A 17,408-nucleotide genomic window follows, 5' to 3' on the forward strand; every position below is an offset into this window, starting at 1 on the left:
TAAAAACAATTCTAAAACCAGTTTAAAACCCCAATTTAAAATTTAAAAAGCCATCCAGGAAGGTTAGTAAAAGATGTTCCCTGTAAATACAATCATAATTACATTTAGGCCAGGCCGGCTAATCGAAACAGGTGGGTCTTGAGTTTCTTACGGAAGGAGCGGAGATCCGAGGTGGTTCTAATATCGGGGGGAAGGTCGTTCCAGAGGGTTGGGCCCATCACAGAGAAGGCCCTATTCCTAGGCACCGCCCGCCCGCATTGTTTAGCGGAAGGTACCCGGAGGAGACCCTCTCTGTGAGAGCGGATTGGTCGCAGGGATGTATGGGGTAGAATGTGATCCTGCAGGTAACTAGGTCCCGAGCCATGGAGCGCTTTGAAGATGACAATCAACACCTTGAAACGCACCTGAAAAGCCACAGGCAGCCAGTGCAGCTCACGCAGGAAAGGTGTTACATGGGAGTACCTAGTACTCTCCATAATAACCCGCGCGGCTGCATTCTGAACCAGCTGGAGCCTTCGGGTGCATCTCAAGGGGAGCCCCATGTAGAGAGCGTTGCAGTAATCAAGACGGGAAGTCACCAGGGCATGAGTGACTGTGCGAAGGGCGTCCTGCTCTAGTAAGGGGCGCAATTGGCAAGTGGAACGCCCCCCTAGCCACGGCCGTCACATGATCATCTAGTGACAGCCGGGAATCTAGGAGGACGCCCAAATTGCGTGCCCTATCCACCGGGGGCAGTTGTTCCCCCCCGATGGCCAGAGATGGAACACATTGGCTAAAGCGGGGCACCGGTAGCCACAGCCACTCCGTCTTGGAAGGGTTGAACTTGAGTCTATTGTCACCCATCCAGACCCGCACGGCTTCCAGACACCGGGACATCACCTCGACGGCTTCGTTGGGGTGGTTCGGGGTAGAGATGTACAACTGAGTGTCATCTGCATACAGATGGCACTCAACCCCGAATCCTCGAATGATCTCGCCCAGCGGTTTCATGTATGTGTTGAACAGGAGAGGTGAGAGGACCAACCCCTGTGGCACTCCACACGTGAGCGGCCTCAGGGTCGACCTCTGCTCCCCCGCCAACACACATTGCGTCCGACCGGAGAGGAAGGAGGAGAACCACCGCAAAATGGTGCCCCTCACCCCCATCCCCTCCAGTCGATGCAATAGGATACCATGGTCGATGGTATCGAAAGCCGCTGAGAGATCTAACAGGACTAGGATGGAGGAACAACCCCCATCCTTCGCCCTCCAGAGATCATCCACCAACGTGACCAAAGCCGTCTCCGTGCTGTGGCCGGGTCGGAAACCAGACTGGCACGGGTCTAGATAAGTAATTTCCTCCAGGTGTCGAGGGAACTGCTGCGCCACCACACTCTCAACAACCTTCGCTAAAAAGGGAAGGTTGGAGACAGGACGATAATTGGCTAACTCTACTGGGTCCAGGGAAGGCCTCTTAAGTAGGGGCCTCACCACCGCCTCTTTGTTCTGCAAGTTTGTTCCCTAAAAATTTTCCCATTTATCCAATTCAATATTATAGCCAAAGTTCTGTGCCCATTTTATCATTTGTTCTTTCACGATTTCATCTTCCATTTTATGCTTCAGGAGAAATTTATATATTCTCCCTATCATCTTTCTATCTGAGCTATGAATTACTTTATCCAATTCATGTGGTTCTGTTTCGATGTCATATCTTTTAGTATCATTATTGTGTTTAGTTTTGATTTGCAAGTAGGTTAGCCAGTCAACTTTCATGTTTTGTTCTGCCAATTCTTCAGTTATTTTTAAATTTCCCTGTCCGTCAATTATGTCTCTGTATCTTAGCATTTTATTCATATCTATAACATTTGGATGGATCGTCCTTTCTGTCGGTGATAGCCAATTCAGGATTTTCACATAGTGGACTTTTTTGATTTTGAGCCAGTTTTGCAATAACGCTCTTCTAATTAAATGTTTTTGAAAGTATTTGTGTGTTTTATTTTTATCATCCCATAGGAATGTATGCCAACCTGCTTGCAAATCATGGCCTTCTAAGGTCAACATTCTTTTATTCTTTAGCTCTATCCAATCTTTTACCCATGTTGTTGTTACTGCTAATGTGTATAATTCTCAGTTTGGTAATGCTAAACCTCCCCTCTCCTTGCTATCTTGCATTGACTTTAGTTTAATCCTCGCTTTTTGTCCTTGTCAAATGAACTTAGCAGTTATTTTGTTTAATTCTTGAAAGAAAGTTTTACCCGGGTTAATAGGTAAGGCTTGCAACAAGAATAAGGTTCTTGATAAAATATTCATTTTGACTGTGGCTATACGTCCCATTAGTGATAGCTGAATATTTTTCCAGCTTTCCAAATCTTTCTTTATTTGTGTCACTAGTTTATTATAATTATCATCCTTAATTGTGGAACATTTTGCAGACACCCAGATCCCCAAGTATTTCACTTTCTTAGTTATTTGCATTCTAATTGCTAATTCCAGTTCCTCTTCTTGCTTTTTTGTCATATTCTTGGTTATCATTTTTGTTTTGCCTTTATTGATATTTAATCCTGCCACTTCACCATATTCTTCTAATTTTTAATTAATTTCAGACTGGATATTAATGGATCTTCTAGAACAAATACTAAGTCATCGGCATAAGCTTGGGCCTTATATTCTTCGTTTTTGAGTCTCAAACCTTTTATTTCTTGGTCCTTCCTAATTTCATTTAATAAAATTTCCAGGGTTAATATAAACAGCAAAGGAGCGAGGGGCATCCTTGTCTGACTCCCTTTTTTATCTTGATCTTCTCTGTTCTCTGTTCATCAGAACTTTGGCTGTCTGACTGTTATAAAGTTTTTCTATCATTTTTGTAAATTTTCCTCCAAATTTCATCCTGTCTAATAGTGTTATTATACATTTCCAAATTACGTTGTCGAATGCTTTTTGTGCATCAAGGAAAACCAGTACCATTTGTTTTTCTGGATGCGCCTCGTAATATTCTATTATGTCTAGGATGACTCTCATATTATTTTTAATGTGTCTGTGAGGTAAAAATCTGTTTTGGTCCAGGTGTATTCGTTCATTTAAAACCTGTTTAATTCTTCCTGCCATAATTGCTGCAAATATTTTATAATCGGAATTTAGTAATGAAATTGGTCTGTAGTTTTGGATTTCTTGTAGATTGGTTTCTTCTTTCGGGATTAGCGATATTATTGCTTCCGTCAATGATTCAGGCATCTTGGTTTTTCCTAAAACTTCGTTAAACATTTCCACTTCTAGTTCTTCCAATATTATTTTATTATATTTGTATAGCTCCACCGGTATTCCATCTGGTCCTGGGGTTTTATTATTTTTCTGGTTTTTCAGGACTAATTCCACTTCGGCTAATGTTATTTGCCTGTTTATCGCCTCCCTTTGTTCTTTTGAGATTGGTGTTATCTTTTCTTTGTTTAAATAATGTTTTATCTTTATTTCCTCCATACTATCTTGCGCGTATAGTTTTGTGAAGTATTTATGAATAATATGTTTCTTTTCTTCCCCTTTGTATTGAATTCTTCCCTCATCATCTTTTAATTGGTATATCATCCTTTTTTCTCTTTCATTCTTCAATCTGTATGCCAGCCATCGTCCAGGTTTGTTGGCTTGTTCAAAGTAATTTTGTCTGGCCGCTTTAATTTTCTGTGCTAATTCCTTTTGAGTAACTGGCATGTATTTATAATGGCTAGTGTCTCAAGGCATGTAGATTCCATTTGCACTGGTTTCCAACCAGCAAAGTCAATGGGTAAAAATGGATTCACTTAATGACCAATGATTCAGTTGACAACGGCAATGATTCATTTAACAACTGTGGCAAAAAAGGTTGAAAAATCAGATGCAACTCACTTAACAATTGCCTTGTTTAGCAATGAAAATTCTGGTCCTAATTGTGATTGTTTAAGTTGAAGACTACATGTACTGTGCATAATCAAGGCGAAGTTACTCTAAATTTTTCTTATGCTTACTATTTCAGGGATGAGATTTCATTTAGTCTCTTTTACCAATTAATGGCTTTTGTGATCTTTCATCAGTGTTCTTCCTGTCTTCCTTTACATCTCCAATATTTATTGGACTAGACTTTTCTGTCCTAATGGCAACTCATAGGAGACCTTGTCTATTTTCCAAAACACCAGAATACAAGACAAGAAACAATGGATGGAAACTAACCAAGGAGAGAAGGAGAACTAAGGAAAAAACTTCCTATCAGTGAGGACAATTAACCAGTGGAACAGCTTGCTTTCAGAAGTTGTAGGTGCTCCATCATTGGAAGTTTGTAAGAAGAGACTGCATATCCATCTGTCTGAAATGATATAGAACCTCCTGCTCGAGCAGGGGGCTGAACAGAAGACCTGCAAGGTCCCTTCCAACTCTATTATTCTGTGTTATTCTATGATGTGGAAGACTGGACTGGATAGAAGACAATCAGGGAACCATTAATGGTATGTGGAAATGACCTTGTGTGTGTGTGCTGCCTTCAGTTAAGAAAGGCCATAGCCTGCAACTTCATAATGGATGGAGAAAGATTCAGAAGGGACCTACCCTAAGTTCTCAGGCTATAAAAAAGAAGGCAGAGGATTTGCACTTTCAGACTAGCAAGATTCTGTTAATGTATCCTCACAATAAAGTAGAATCAATTCATCTGTCATTTTCCTATGTAGTCCACCTAGGCAACCTGACAGAGTTTAAGAAGATAGACTAAACTAGGAAAGTAAAAAATGGTGATAAGTCAGAGAGAAACTACTTTGGTATTTTTGCCAAAAATACATGCTCTTACAAAGTCTATGAAACAAGTGCAACTTGAAGGAGACTTTTATCACTGCCTACATCCTAGCATCCTTTGGATGTGATGGACAACAAATATGTAATTTTAAGAGGCAGCATGAGAGTGCTAGTTATAATGCAACCTAGTTCCAATATACAAATTCATCTCCAACTGAGATGTGGACTTCGTTGATGACTAAAATTGTACTTTATATTGAAACTGGAGATAGGGGCGGGATGGGCCTAGGGCCGTGATGGTGAACCTATGGCACACGTGCCACAACTGGCACACGGAGCCATTTGTCAGGGCATGCGCGCGCTGGCCATCTGAGTTCACCTTTTTAAAAGCTATTTTTCGCCTTCCCCAGGCTCCAGAGGCTTTATAGGAGCCTGGGGAGGGCGAAAAGAGCCTCCCCTGCCCCCGCCCCCCCGGAAGTGACTTCCGGGTTGCTCGGAGGGTCGTTTTAAGTGTTCCGAAGGCTTCAGGGACCGTCCGAGGCTTCCCTGATGCCTTCGGAGGGCTTAAAACGACCCTCCGAGCAACCCGGAAGTCACTTCCGGTTTGCTCGGAGGGTGGCTTTAAGCGCTCCGAAGGCTTCAGGGACCGTCCGAGGCTTCCCTGATGCCTTCGGAGCACTTAAAACGACCCTCCGAACAACCCAGAAGTCACTTCCGGTTTGCTCGGAGGGTGGTTTTAAGCGCTCCGAAGGCTTCAGGGACCGTCCGAGGCTTCCCTGATGCCTTCGGAGCACTTAAAACGACCCTCCGAGCAACCCAGAAGTCACTTCCGGTTTGCTCGGAGGGTGGTTTTAAGCACTCCGAAGGCTTCAGGGACCGTCCGAGGCTTCCCTGATGCCTTCGGAGCGCTTACAACGACCCTCCGAGCAACCCGAAAGTCACTTCCGGTTTGCTCGGAGGGTGGTTTTAAGCGCTCCGAAGGCTTCAGGGAAGCCTCCGGACAGTCCCTGAAGCCTCCGGAAGGCCTCCGGGGGGTCGGGGGAGGCTCTTTTCGCCATCCCCAAGCTCCTATAAAGCCCCTGGAGCCTGGGGAGGGCAAAAAAAACATGTAAAAATGGGGGGGTCGCGCGTTGTGCGCGCATGCGCACTGGGGCGGTCGCGCGTTGCATTATGGGTGCGGCGCGCCTGCACTCGACCCCCCTGCGCTCCCCCCACTTGTGGCACGCGAGCCAAAAAAGGTTCGCCATCGCTGGCCTAGGGATAGGACACATAGGCAGAAATAATCATAATTGGGATATTTCCCCTTTTTTCTTATTTTGTTGAGAGTGAAGTACTTTTGCATTAATAGACTATTAAGTCTCTTTTAAGGTGTTACAGTTTTATAATCAGAGAGAGAGAAAGTAAATTACAGTTTCCACTCATGTCTCAGTTGGGAATAACAGGAAATCACATCTCTGACTTTGAGCAATCATTCAGCTGCACTGGCAGAAGGATATAGGAAACCACAAAAAGATGGTTTGTAATTTGCTTACCTTTGAACCAAGAGGTTTGGATGGGTGTGTGATGTCTAGTATTTCACAATAGACTTGTAACCTCAGCTTCCAATTCTTCATCAATCCTCTCTTACCCTGAGTTTCCTTAGCCTAATCCTCAGTGCTGTCACTCAGAGCTGTAATTGTTTGTTCAGCCAATGGGAAAACTTTAGTTAGAGCTCCTGGGATGCTGGAGAAGTTTTAGTTTTATCTTTAGTTTTCTGTTGTCTCTACAAATCAAACAAATAACTAAATTGGTTATGTGGAAAACTCTGCTGATCTGAAAGTGAAAGTCAGTTACAACTTCCTCTCCTCAAAGTTCACTCCAGCAGTCTTCTCCAGCTAGAATTACTTTTTTGTTCGAGAAGGAATAGAAGAAATACAGTAGTAAATACAGAATGTCCACATTGCTGCCATGGTAACCCATGATTGGTTCCTTGCTAATGTTCTTTCCAAGACTCAAGAAGAAGAGGAAGAAAGATGGCCAAAGCCCATGCACTTCCTGCTTCTGCCTACCCCTCCAAAGAATATAATGCTATTAATACCCTTGAGCAGACTTCTACCCTGTTGTCAGCCCACAAGCTGAGCATCTCACCACACATCCTAGAACTTTTAACTCTGCCTTGTGGTTTAGAGGAACTGGAAAAGGACTACCGGTAAAATGCTGAACCAGCTACAGGGAGCATTTTGGGAGGATTCATAATAAAGTACAAGAGTAAAAGGGAGGGAGAACATGGTAAAGGTATGAGGTAGGGGTTAGATACTCAAGACTTCTTCAGGTGGGAAGTATATGGACACACTTCATTTCAAACAAGTTTAGCTTTTTAAAAATTGAAATATTCTGCCACTCCAGCCTCCTGGTGTGGGTATATGCCCATAATGACTTTAAACAATCATATAATGACAGGAAAACAAAACAAAACATGGAACCAAAAAGGCAGGAGTAGTAGAAGAAACGGCAAAACTAAAGCAGAATAAAGCCAAGGTCAAACTTGGTGAAAAATCTTCATTAACTACCTAGAAGTAATTAATTGAAGCTGTCCTAAGAAATAATACAGCTCTAATGTATTCAAATTATCTGGGTAAGAACCTGGTGAGATAACTTAGGTTATGTGATAGTGACAATTCATTTAGAAACAATGCACCTACAAATTACATGGGTGTGATGGAGTCATCAGAACATGATCTCATTCTTAACTTTCATATCATCACCCTCCCAAAGGACAATTGTCATTTTTAAATAGAGCCAACTCACATGCCTGGTTATCATGGGTAACCATACAGTATATGCCGTGTATATACAGAAATATGTAATATATTACTGAAAGTATACAATTACTGTATGCTATTACATCATAGTCCATATTAAAATAATTACAGTATGTAACTGGGCCCTGTGTAACAACTTATGAGGCAAAACAAATTTCTGCTATTAAATAATGGAGATGAATATTACTGCTGTGCAACCAACTCAGAGGCAGATAGAATTGGGTTTGGAAAAGGCAGCCCAGTTGCATTAGATTCCACAAAATGAATGAAACTAGGAAATAAATGTCCTAGGGGAGATAGGACTATTTTTACATTTTTATATATTGTCTCAGAGGTGCTTTTTTTCAAAAGGCAGCTGGATTTCCTTTATTTTTCCTTGATGTCTCATCCAAGAGGTTTCATCAGTTCTGACTGGATGGTAGGAAATATGGAAGGATTATATTTTTTGCAATCATCTGGTTGTTAGCACTCTCTCTGAGAGCCATTGAGGGCACATGGGGGTTTATCTGTGCCCTCAGGGTTCAAATCCCTAATGCTGCGTAATGGAGTGAGCTCCCGTTACTTGTCCCAGCTTATGCCAACCTAGCAGTTCGAAAGCAAAAAATACTAAGTAGATAAATAAGGACCACTTTTGGTTGGAAGATAAAAGCATTCCATGCGCCTTTGGCGTTTAGTCATGCCAGCCACATGACCACAGAGACGTCTTCAGACAAAACTGGCTCTTTGGCTTTGAAACAGGGATGAGCACTGCCTCCTAGAGTCGGGAACGACTAACACATATGTGCAAGGGGAACCTTTACCTTACAACCTTCATAGACCATCCCAGTCCACACGGACTCTAAAAATTCAGTTGCATCTCTGGGGCCATATTTGGAACCAGGAAAGGTTCCAAATATCCTCCCTGCTCCTGCAAGTGAATATTTTCATGTTCCCTTTGGAAAAGTTTGAAATATGGCACAAATTCACACACTGGGAATCACTTGTATACCACAAACGAGGAGCGATTATGGCATGAAGTCATTTCAAAACAATTTAAGAATGGCATTATCGTGTGTCTTATTATAGTTTTGCATTAAGAGTTCCCTTTCTGAATGAGCTAAGTTTAGCTTGGATGACGTACATGTTGACTCAGTCTGATTTGATGGTCAGAAGACTAAGCAGTCACTGTATGCATCTGTTTGTCAAAACTGCCAAAGCCGGGGAATCTTTGGATACTTTCCACCTTCAAGATAGCTAGACATTACGAGCTGTCCCCACAAGACCTTGCTAAGGAAAATAACTGGCTTTTCAAATAAATTGACAATGGGAATTAAGGAAGCAACAAACCTTTCCTAAATTCTTCTGAAGAGTTTTTTATGCTGTTGTAGCCTGAAAATGTCAATATGATGAATCATGTATACGCAGTTAGCTTAAGAGTGCAGACTCTTCAGAGAACTACTTGAAGGCACAAGATAGTTAAATTATTTAATCCAGTGTCAGGCAACATATGGGCCCCAAAAGTCTCTCTAAGTCTATCAACCCGAAAAGAGTAATGTAACTGAAGGAGGAAGGTAATAAGTACACAAGAAGCCAATATAAACTGCATTCAATCAATCTGAACTAAATTCAATGTTAGGTATTATCATAACTTTCCCAACATTTTGTAGTGTGGCTATAAGGCTACAAAATGAGGCCTATTTTGATCTAAAAGCCTTCTATGCTAGGACTACCAAAAGGTTTACTATGTATGCTGTACATCAGAGGTATTAAGCTCGCAACCTGCGGGCCCAATGTGTCATGCACTGGCCGTGCCCACCTTCGGTTTAATGAAGGGGGGAAAATTATGATGTGTGATGTGATAACAAAGGGACGCCAGAAATTTGACACACTATTCTATATGCTATAGTCTCTCCCTCTCTCTCTCTTCCTCCCTCCCTCCCCCTCCCTCCCTCCCCTCTCTCTCTCACACACACACACCTGAACCATAAGCTCTGCATAAGAACAGACAATAATTGTTAACCAAGACTAATTAATCATTCAGCTAAGAATCAGGATTCAGAGCAAGACCAATCATGTAAAACCCAGTAGATATTCCAACTCTCACAAATAGTTGAAAAGGACAGTTTTTCCCCTGGTTTTTGTCTAGACACAATAGCCTCTCCAGATTTAGGTTTCTACCTTTAAAAGCAAAATATTTGTGGGTCACTTCATGGGATAGCAGACAACTATTTCACTCAAATTCTTTAATACAATGTAAGACTTTTAACTACAGTATATGATATGGCTCATAGACCGAAAGAAAGAAAACTTGTTATTCCTATATTATATTTTAAGACCTGTATGTATAATACATACATCTTACACTGAGGCTTAGATAAGTATTTAGTGTTCTTCTTTGATATGGGGTTATGTTTAAGTAGAAGTCCAAAAATGCTGGAATTAGAATATTTATTATGTATTGGTTTGGTTGTATGATCTGCTTTTTTGCAAAACCAGGCAATGGATAGATATGACATCAAATAGAAACTGTTGGAGTGCTGAAGGTGACACATTGACATATCTAAGAGGGCTGGTTAGCTATGTACATAGAATCTTATGTTTACAAACCCCACAACTACGAATTAGTCAACCACATTTTGGTCTAATATGTTGGCCAATCCTAGCTCCTCGGTTTAGATTCATTCATTCATTGGGAAACCAGAAAACTGAAATGAATAAACCATAGTAATTACACCTAGAAAAACGTTGTGCAGACAAAGCCAAAAAGAGAAAGACTAAGGTGGAAGGGGATGGGGTTCCGAGAACATTAGTGTAGGCTAGAGATGCATGAATGACAGGAGTCTAGTTTATAAGAGGAAAGAGTTTCTCTTGGGTATTGTGAGATAGGTATGTTGAGTAGATGGGTCCTATACAATTGTGGGCTGACCTTGATTGAAAGGAATTAAATTAAAGTTTTGGAATTAATCCTGCATCCTTTTTTCTTCTTTTCTTTGTTGAATTATTTGTTTCATCATTTATCTCTGTTTGTTTGAAATGGGTTTGTATTGGAACAGAGCATTATGTAAATTAGCTGGTCAGACAGTTACACATTCATAAATTAGATGAGCAAATTGTACTGGATGTAGTTATCTAGATTTCAGGTGCAGATTTTCCACATCATCTGCTGTTTTAAGAAATGCCCTGAATTAAATCTGGAATTTTCTTTAGACAACTTCTTATTTGGTCCTCTATATAATGCCCATCAAGTGGCAGCATACAGCCAACCAGGGCTAATTTTAGAAAGATGAAAGGAATTAGACCTGGCTAACATTTGGCCAAAATGCTTAGGAAACCCCGGAGGCTAGATTGGGAAACTAAAAAAACAAACAAAAACAAACCCTTAGGAAGAAAATGAAATGGCAAGCTACTTCATATTACTATCAAGAATAAAAGTTCTGATTGTTTATAGGGCTCTTTACCTTTCCTAGTTCTTAGCTATACCCAGTTGTGGGATTCAAAATTTTTTACTACTGGTTTTGTTGGTGTGGCTTTGTAGGCATGGCAGGGAAAGGATACTGCAAAATCCCCATTCCCTCCCCACTCCTGGGAGAAGGTTACTGCAAAATACCCATTCCCTCCGCACCCCACTAACCTGCTTTCCAGCTCCATTCTCCTTTTCAGGGGAACAAAAGAAGATCAGCTGGGAGGCTGCAGGGCAGGGCCAGCCTATTTGCTGGTTCTCTGAACTACTCAAAATGCCCTCACTGCTCTAGAACCTGTCAGAACTGGCTGAATGCCACTTCTGGCTATACCATCTTCCAAATGAGAGAATTATAACATTCTACTGCAGAATAATAAAAACAAAGTACAAAATCAATCACCCAAAAGCACTATTCAAGTTGAAGACCAAGGAACGATAAATAGACTTGCTTGAAAATATATGGGGATTAATTCCATCCCAGTTATGTTTATTACACTGAAGATATATAACTGAAACAGAAATGGATCATTTTGTAAATTAAAATGCCAATTTCTATTAGGCAAAGCTCCTCTGCTGTTTAAAATAACTACTTTTTTTAAAAAAAAATTCTGCAGGCCTTGCATTTCAGAGGATCTAAGAATAGGTTTTGTCATCTCTGATCATGCCACTCAAACTGAGATAAGTGAAGTAGGAGAACTGAAACAGTCTGCAGCAATGACAAGAACTTTATTAGAGGTAACTTTGATTACCATTTTTCAGATATTCTCTTTTTATCTTTATTGTGCTTTTTACCTTGCCTTGTTTTATTATAAGCCTCCAGTTTGAAGTTAGCGTATGAATTGAATTGCATTGAATTGAATTGTTGCAGTGCATGTGATTAATTGCCCTTGTTTATATGAGGACTAGTTCTCATATAAAATCTGTATGGGATTCATATGTCTATTGTCTCCATTATTCTTCAATATTTGCAATGATCTTTGCTTCACTGGTATTTACCTTTGCATTTCTGATCAACCTTCTTATTATTTCTTCTTTATTTTCAACTACCCACAAAACATGGAAACAGAAAGTGAAACCAAAGTAAAATAAATCCATCATAGTCAGTAACTACCTTTTGTAATCATAACAATTCCAAAAGAAATTATGGATTTATATAACATTTATCTTTTTTTTTGAATTTTTAGTTTACATACTCTCTCTGTGATGACTTTGCAATGTATAAAAATATTCTGAAAATGCAGTATGAAGAAAAAATACAGGAATATTCATCCAAAATCTGGCTAGAGATAAGTGACCGACTGGAAGACATTGAGAAACTTTATAAGCAGGTACAAGTTAACTTCTTCATCTTCATTTTGCACCTTGCATGATTGTTTCTGTGCTGTCTATAAATAGCTCATAAAAGAACAACCAAGAACCATATTTTTCGGAGTATACTGGAGTATAAGATGTATCAAGGTTTTGAAGAGGCAAAAAAAAGGTTTTTGCCCGTTTTCTGCGAAAATGGGCCCGTTTTTTGTCCAAAAAAAAGGGTATGCATAGCCTTTAGAGGCTTATAGAGTGCTGCTGGGGGGAGGAGGCAAAATTGAGCCAAAAATGGCCCGTTTTTCTGCCCTCCCTAACCCCCAGGAGCACTCTGCAGGGCTCCTAAAGGCTATCATGGCCATTTTAGTGAAGGGGGCGGGGTTTGAGGAGGCAAAAATGCTGTATTCAGTGTATAAGAGGCATCCAGATTTTCAGTCTCTTTTTTGAGGGAAAAAGGTACGTCTTATACTCTGAAAAATATGGTAATTACAGAATAACAGTCCAATTATTATAAAAATGAGTGCAAGCTTTTATACTCTTCAGAACTTTTATTTAAGGAGGAGGAAGAGAAGGAGAAGATAAAGATGATGATAATGCAAAAGAATAGAATAGAATAAATACAATACAATACAATAGTTGGAAAGGACCTTGGAGATCTTCTAGTCCAACCCCCTGCACAGGCAGGAAACCTTATACCATTTCAGAAAAATGGTTGTCCAATCTCTTCTTTAAAATGTTCATTATTGGAGAATTCACAATTTCTGGAGGCAAGTTGTTCCACTGGTTAATTGTTCTAACTGTCAGGAAATTTCTTCTTAGTTCTAGGTTGCTTCTCTACTTTATTAGTTTCATCCATTGCTTCTTGTCCTACCCTTGGGTGCTTTGGAGAATAGCTTGACTCCTTCTTCTTTGTGGCAACCCCTGAGATATCAGAACACTGCTATCATGTCACCCCTAATCCTTCTTTTCGTTAAACTAGACATACCCAGTTCTTGCAACCGTTCCTCATATGTTTTAGCCTCCAGTGCCCTAATCATCTTTGTTGCTTTTCTCTTCACTCTTTCTAGAATCTCAACATCTTTTTTACATCATGGTGACCAAAACTGAAGAGTTTGTGTTGTAAGTTAGTCCTAAAATTCAGGCAGTGGGCTGACCTTAAGGGGCATTGGAGCTGCATTAAGGTCCTTTGTGTTTTCAAAGCTAATTTTTTATCTCACGATGGACAATACATATAGTCCTCAACTTACAATATTTTGTTTAAATGATTGTTCGAAGTTACAGCAGCACTGAAAATGGTCACTTGTGAGCATTTTTCACACTTACAACCGTTGCACCATGGTCACATGATCAAAATTGGGATACTTGATAACTGGTTGATATTTATAACAGTTGCAGTGTCCCATGGTCATGTGATCATCTTTTGTGACCTTCTGATGAATCAGTAGTGGTATGGTGGCATGGGTCGCTGGAATTGGCAGCGACCCAGGCCTGCCATGCCCCTGAACCAGTTCGCTGGTCAGCGGCACCATCTTGTTTTTAAGTTCTGCGCACATGCAGAACAATTTTAATTGAACTATGCATGCATGCACTGCACACATCCAGCGTGTGCACACACAAAGCATGCACACAAGCGAGCCACCAGTAATGCTGGCCAGAACTCACCCCTGAGTCCGATCCATCAAATTCAGTAATGTCTTCCTTAATCAGCAGACATCCAATAATGCTAGATTAAAATTCTAATAGTGTGCACTCTAAGGGTTTGGCAAGAACTCTGAAGCAGACCATACTAGACAAACTGACTTATGAATCACACTGTAGAGTAGCTCCATACCTTAATATATATAAATTTAGATATATATTTAAAAAGAGAAATTTGATAACTTTTTTTACAATGGGGATTACATGTTTGCTACTTTTTCAGTTTGTTACAACTATTAATGTAATAATTCTATTAATGTAATGAATCCTTTCTTTTTTAATTACAGAAAGAATTGAAAACACGATATAGCTACCAACAACAATTAAGTGATGCACTTGCTATTCTTAGAATGAACTATTCAGTGAGTTTTTTATTTTTGCGACTGTGTTTACTTGAGACATCTAATACAACATATGTTCTTTGCTCTGACTTTTTATTAGAGTGGTTGAAAGTTTTTTATAAATAGTGTGTTATGTTTCTCATTATTACCTGCTTTCACCATCTATTTCATTCTTTCCCTTTACTGTACTATTCTTTTATTGCTTTTTTTCTGTGTTTATAAATTGACCAGAATCACTTGGAGTCAGGCCATGTAAAATTTAAATAAAAAAAGTAGAAGGATATAACTTACTTCTAATACTGGATTTAATTTGGTATTTGAAGCAAATTATCTCAATGTTTTAACTTTCTGACCAAGAACCTGAATTGATAAAACAACATACAAGTGAAACAATCTGAAAATATATTCTAAAGGACCAATGTGGATAGATGTTGTCATTCTGCCCAATCATTATGTAAAGCAATTTTTACATAAGAGTAAACAGGACTACTGGAATACATTGGCTTCCCGAATCCCATCTAAACTTTGCCACTCTATCTACTAAAATACACTCAAAGAGATTAGATATGCATGGTAATGACAAGAAACTCTGAATGGTTTCAAAAAGGATTGTATTAGTTTATGGAAGCTAATACTGTCAGTGGCTATAAATACTAGTAGCTGTTCATTACATGCTGAATTGTAATCTGCAAGCCTTCCACACTGACTGCTAAAAGTGAAAGGTGCTATCATACTCTAATTTATATTTGACAGTTTCACTGACTCATCCAGCAGGCCACTGTGACATTCAGTGCTGGATTGCATGAATTTAAGGCCCAATCCCATTTATCCCAAATTTAGCTGCTAAAGTGGTGATGGTTTGGGTTTAAACTATTGGAAGCTGGAAGTTCAGCCACTGCATCCCCCCCCCCCCCTTTATGTTAGTTATAGGTGCCTCTAGGATGGCACTCATTATATTCTGTTCCATGAGCTGCATTGGCTGTCAGTTTGCTTCCAGGTGCAATTCAAGGTGCTGGTTTTGACTTTTGAAACCCTACATAGCGTGGGGTCAGGCTATATGAGGGAACACCATCTGCCTATCCCATCAGAGCCAGCAGGAGGGGCGTGTTGCACATCCTGTTTACTAAAGAGTTCTATCTGATGGGACCCAGACAGTATGTTTTTTCTGTTGTGGCTTCTGCCCTCCAAAACATTATGCCCGATCAGGAGAGGAAGTTAGTTCTATCTCTGTCAGCCTTTTCGAAGGCCCTGAAAATGTGGCTTTTCCGGCAGTCGCGGACCCCATGAGGGAGTCTACATGATGGTCATATTGGGTTTAGCTTGATGTTCACCTCCTGCATTATTGTTTTTATTTATATTTTATAGGGTTTTTTTAAACTGCTGAGACATTCTTTTGTTAGTAATACATGGCCCAGAGTCATCTTCATGGGCACTAGCTCAATTTATTAAATAAATAAATATTTCCCCCTCTTCTGCTGTGATTTCCACTGTTTCCTAATCTGAACACCTCCACCCCAGGGAAATAATTTATCCATGTTTTATCTTGAGGGTTAATTAAAGTTTAGGAAGTTAGCGGGATATAAACTGCTGTATCATAAAATATCAGACCTCTCCCCGCCTTCCTTGGCCACCTCGTAATTAAAATAAACACAAAAGCTCTTATTTTTTTTTCCAACTTTGGTGGTGACAACGGCCATGCATGGGTTAACTCAGTCAGTAACCAATAGAACTGAGTCTACTAAAGTGATGTCATCACCTCAGAGGAGTGTCCTCCTGCTTTTTTAGACTCAGTTCAATCCAAACTGGCTGTGCTAACTGCTTTCTCCTCAACTTTAGTAGATATTATAATTACCTTTAATTGGATATTTTTCTAAATTTCACCAAAATTACATCCAAATTGAAAGGAATCAGTGGATAGCTCCTCAGAGCTAAGTCTCTCAATTAGCCCCCGGGCTTCATGGAGAGACTCACCAGGGCTTCTTTGAGGCTTCTGCCTCCTGACCTTACCGGCAATTCAGAGGCTCTCCTGCAAGCAGTGCCTCTCAGCAACGGCCATTGGAGGCTGCGCTCAGCGCTGCTGCCTCTGCTGGCCTCTGGGCCTTTCCCTTGTACCGCCAAGTCCGCAGCCGCTTCCAAGCGCCGCCAGCAGCCAAAAAAAAGCCAGCAGTGGCAAGAAGCACTGCTGCCACCACTACACACCGCCAGTGCCTCTCAGCACTCCCGCCTCACCAGATCGCAGCTGCTGCTCCCCTCGACCTCCACAGCCTCTCCGCAGGGCCTTCGACGCCCTCACTCGGCCTCACTGCAGCCTCGGCTATCTCGTGGCGCCTGGCCCATAGGCTCTGTAGCCTCAGTGGCCATTTGTTTTGGTGCAAAGATCCCCGGTGGCCATTTTGGGAACTTCAAGGAGTCGTGAGTACAGACCATGGCCTCATCTCCTGCCCCTGAGCCACAAGTGCTTCTACCCACCAACAAGACCCCTTCTTCTGGGACCTGCAAACACAGGCCTGCCCCAGAAACCTCCCCCACGGAGCCCTCTCCCAAGGCTCCCAGAGAGTCCCATAGGGGTGTAGCCAAGCCACAAGCAAAGGATAGTGCCACCCAGGTTCCTCCCAGCAAGGCCAAGGCCAGGACCAACCACACTGAATCCCATCTATTTCAGGCCCAGAGGCTTTCTCAGCCTAGTCCTCCTCCTGACTTATCCTCTGATTCGGAGGATGACCTCCCCCCTACTGACTCCATCATTCAACCTGAGGATGCCAGGGGCTCAGGCAGTTTCTCCTGCAGTGGGGATGAATCTGAGGGTGGCAGGAGCATCACTCCAGATGAGGAGCCCCTCTACCAGGAGGAAATTTCCCCTCCTCACTGCCACTGCCGCCACCGCTCTTACTCATCTGGTATGGCAGACATGATATCTGAGACCATTGAACGCGGCATAGCAGCTGCCCTTAAACATAGGTCTTCTAACCACTCTATTCCACGCAGGTCTGCTTCTTCCTCTGGTTCCAGATGCAGGAATGGTGATATCTCGGCTGCTTCATCACATGAGCTCCCTGGCATGTCCAGTCATCCTTCGTTTTTTGGCGAAGAGGAACG

The 17,408-nt window shown here is 41.3% G+C and overlaps 1 protein-coding gene across 1 annotated transcript in view; it reads left to right on the forward strand.

Moving 5' to 3' along the window:
- Window positions 1–17,408, forward strand: part of LOC309401600 (uncharacterized protein C10orf67 homolog, mitochondrial) — a gene marked incomplete at its 3' end in the record, with an annotated part of 88,261 nt that overhangs the window by 15,793 nt on the left and 55,060 nt on the right. The window contains exons 3-5 of the mRNA XM_081970666.1: window positions 11,583–11,703; window positions 12,153–12,296; window positions 14,259–14,333. Of these exons, the coding sequence (XP_081826792.1) occupies window positions 11,683–11,703; window positions 12,153–12,296; window positions 14,259–14,333 (240 nt within the window). The 5' untranslated portion in view covers window positions 11,583–11,682. The remainder of the gene's footprint in view (window positions 1–11,582; window positions 11,704–12,152; window positions 12,297–14,258; window positions 14,334–17,408) is intronic.

The sequence above is a fragment of the Natrix helvetica genome (genome assembly GCF_964273705.1).
Source record: "Natrix helvetica genome assembly, chromosome: Z".
NCBI classification, from domain to species: Eukaryota; Metazoa; Chordata; class Lepidosauria; order Squamata; family Natricidae; genus Natrix; species Natrix helvetica.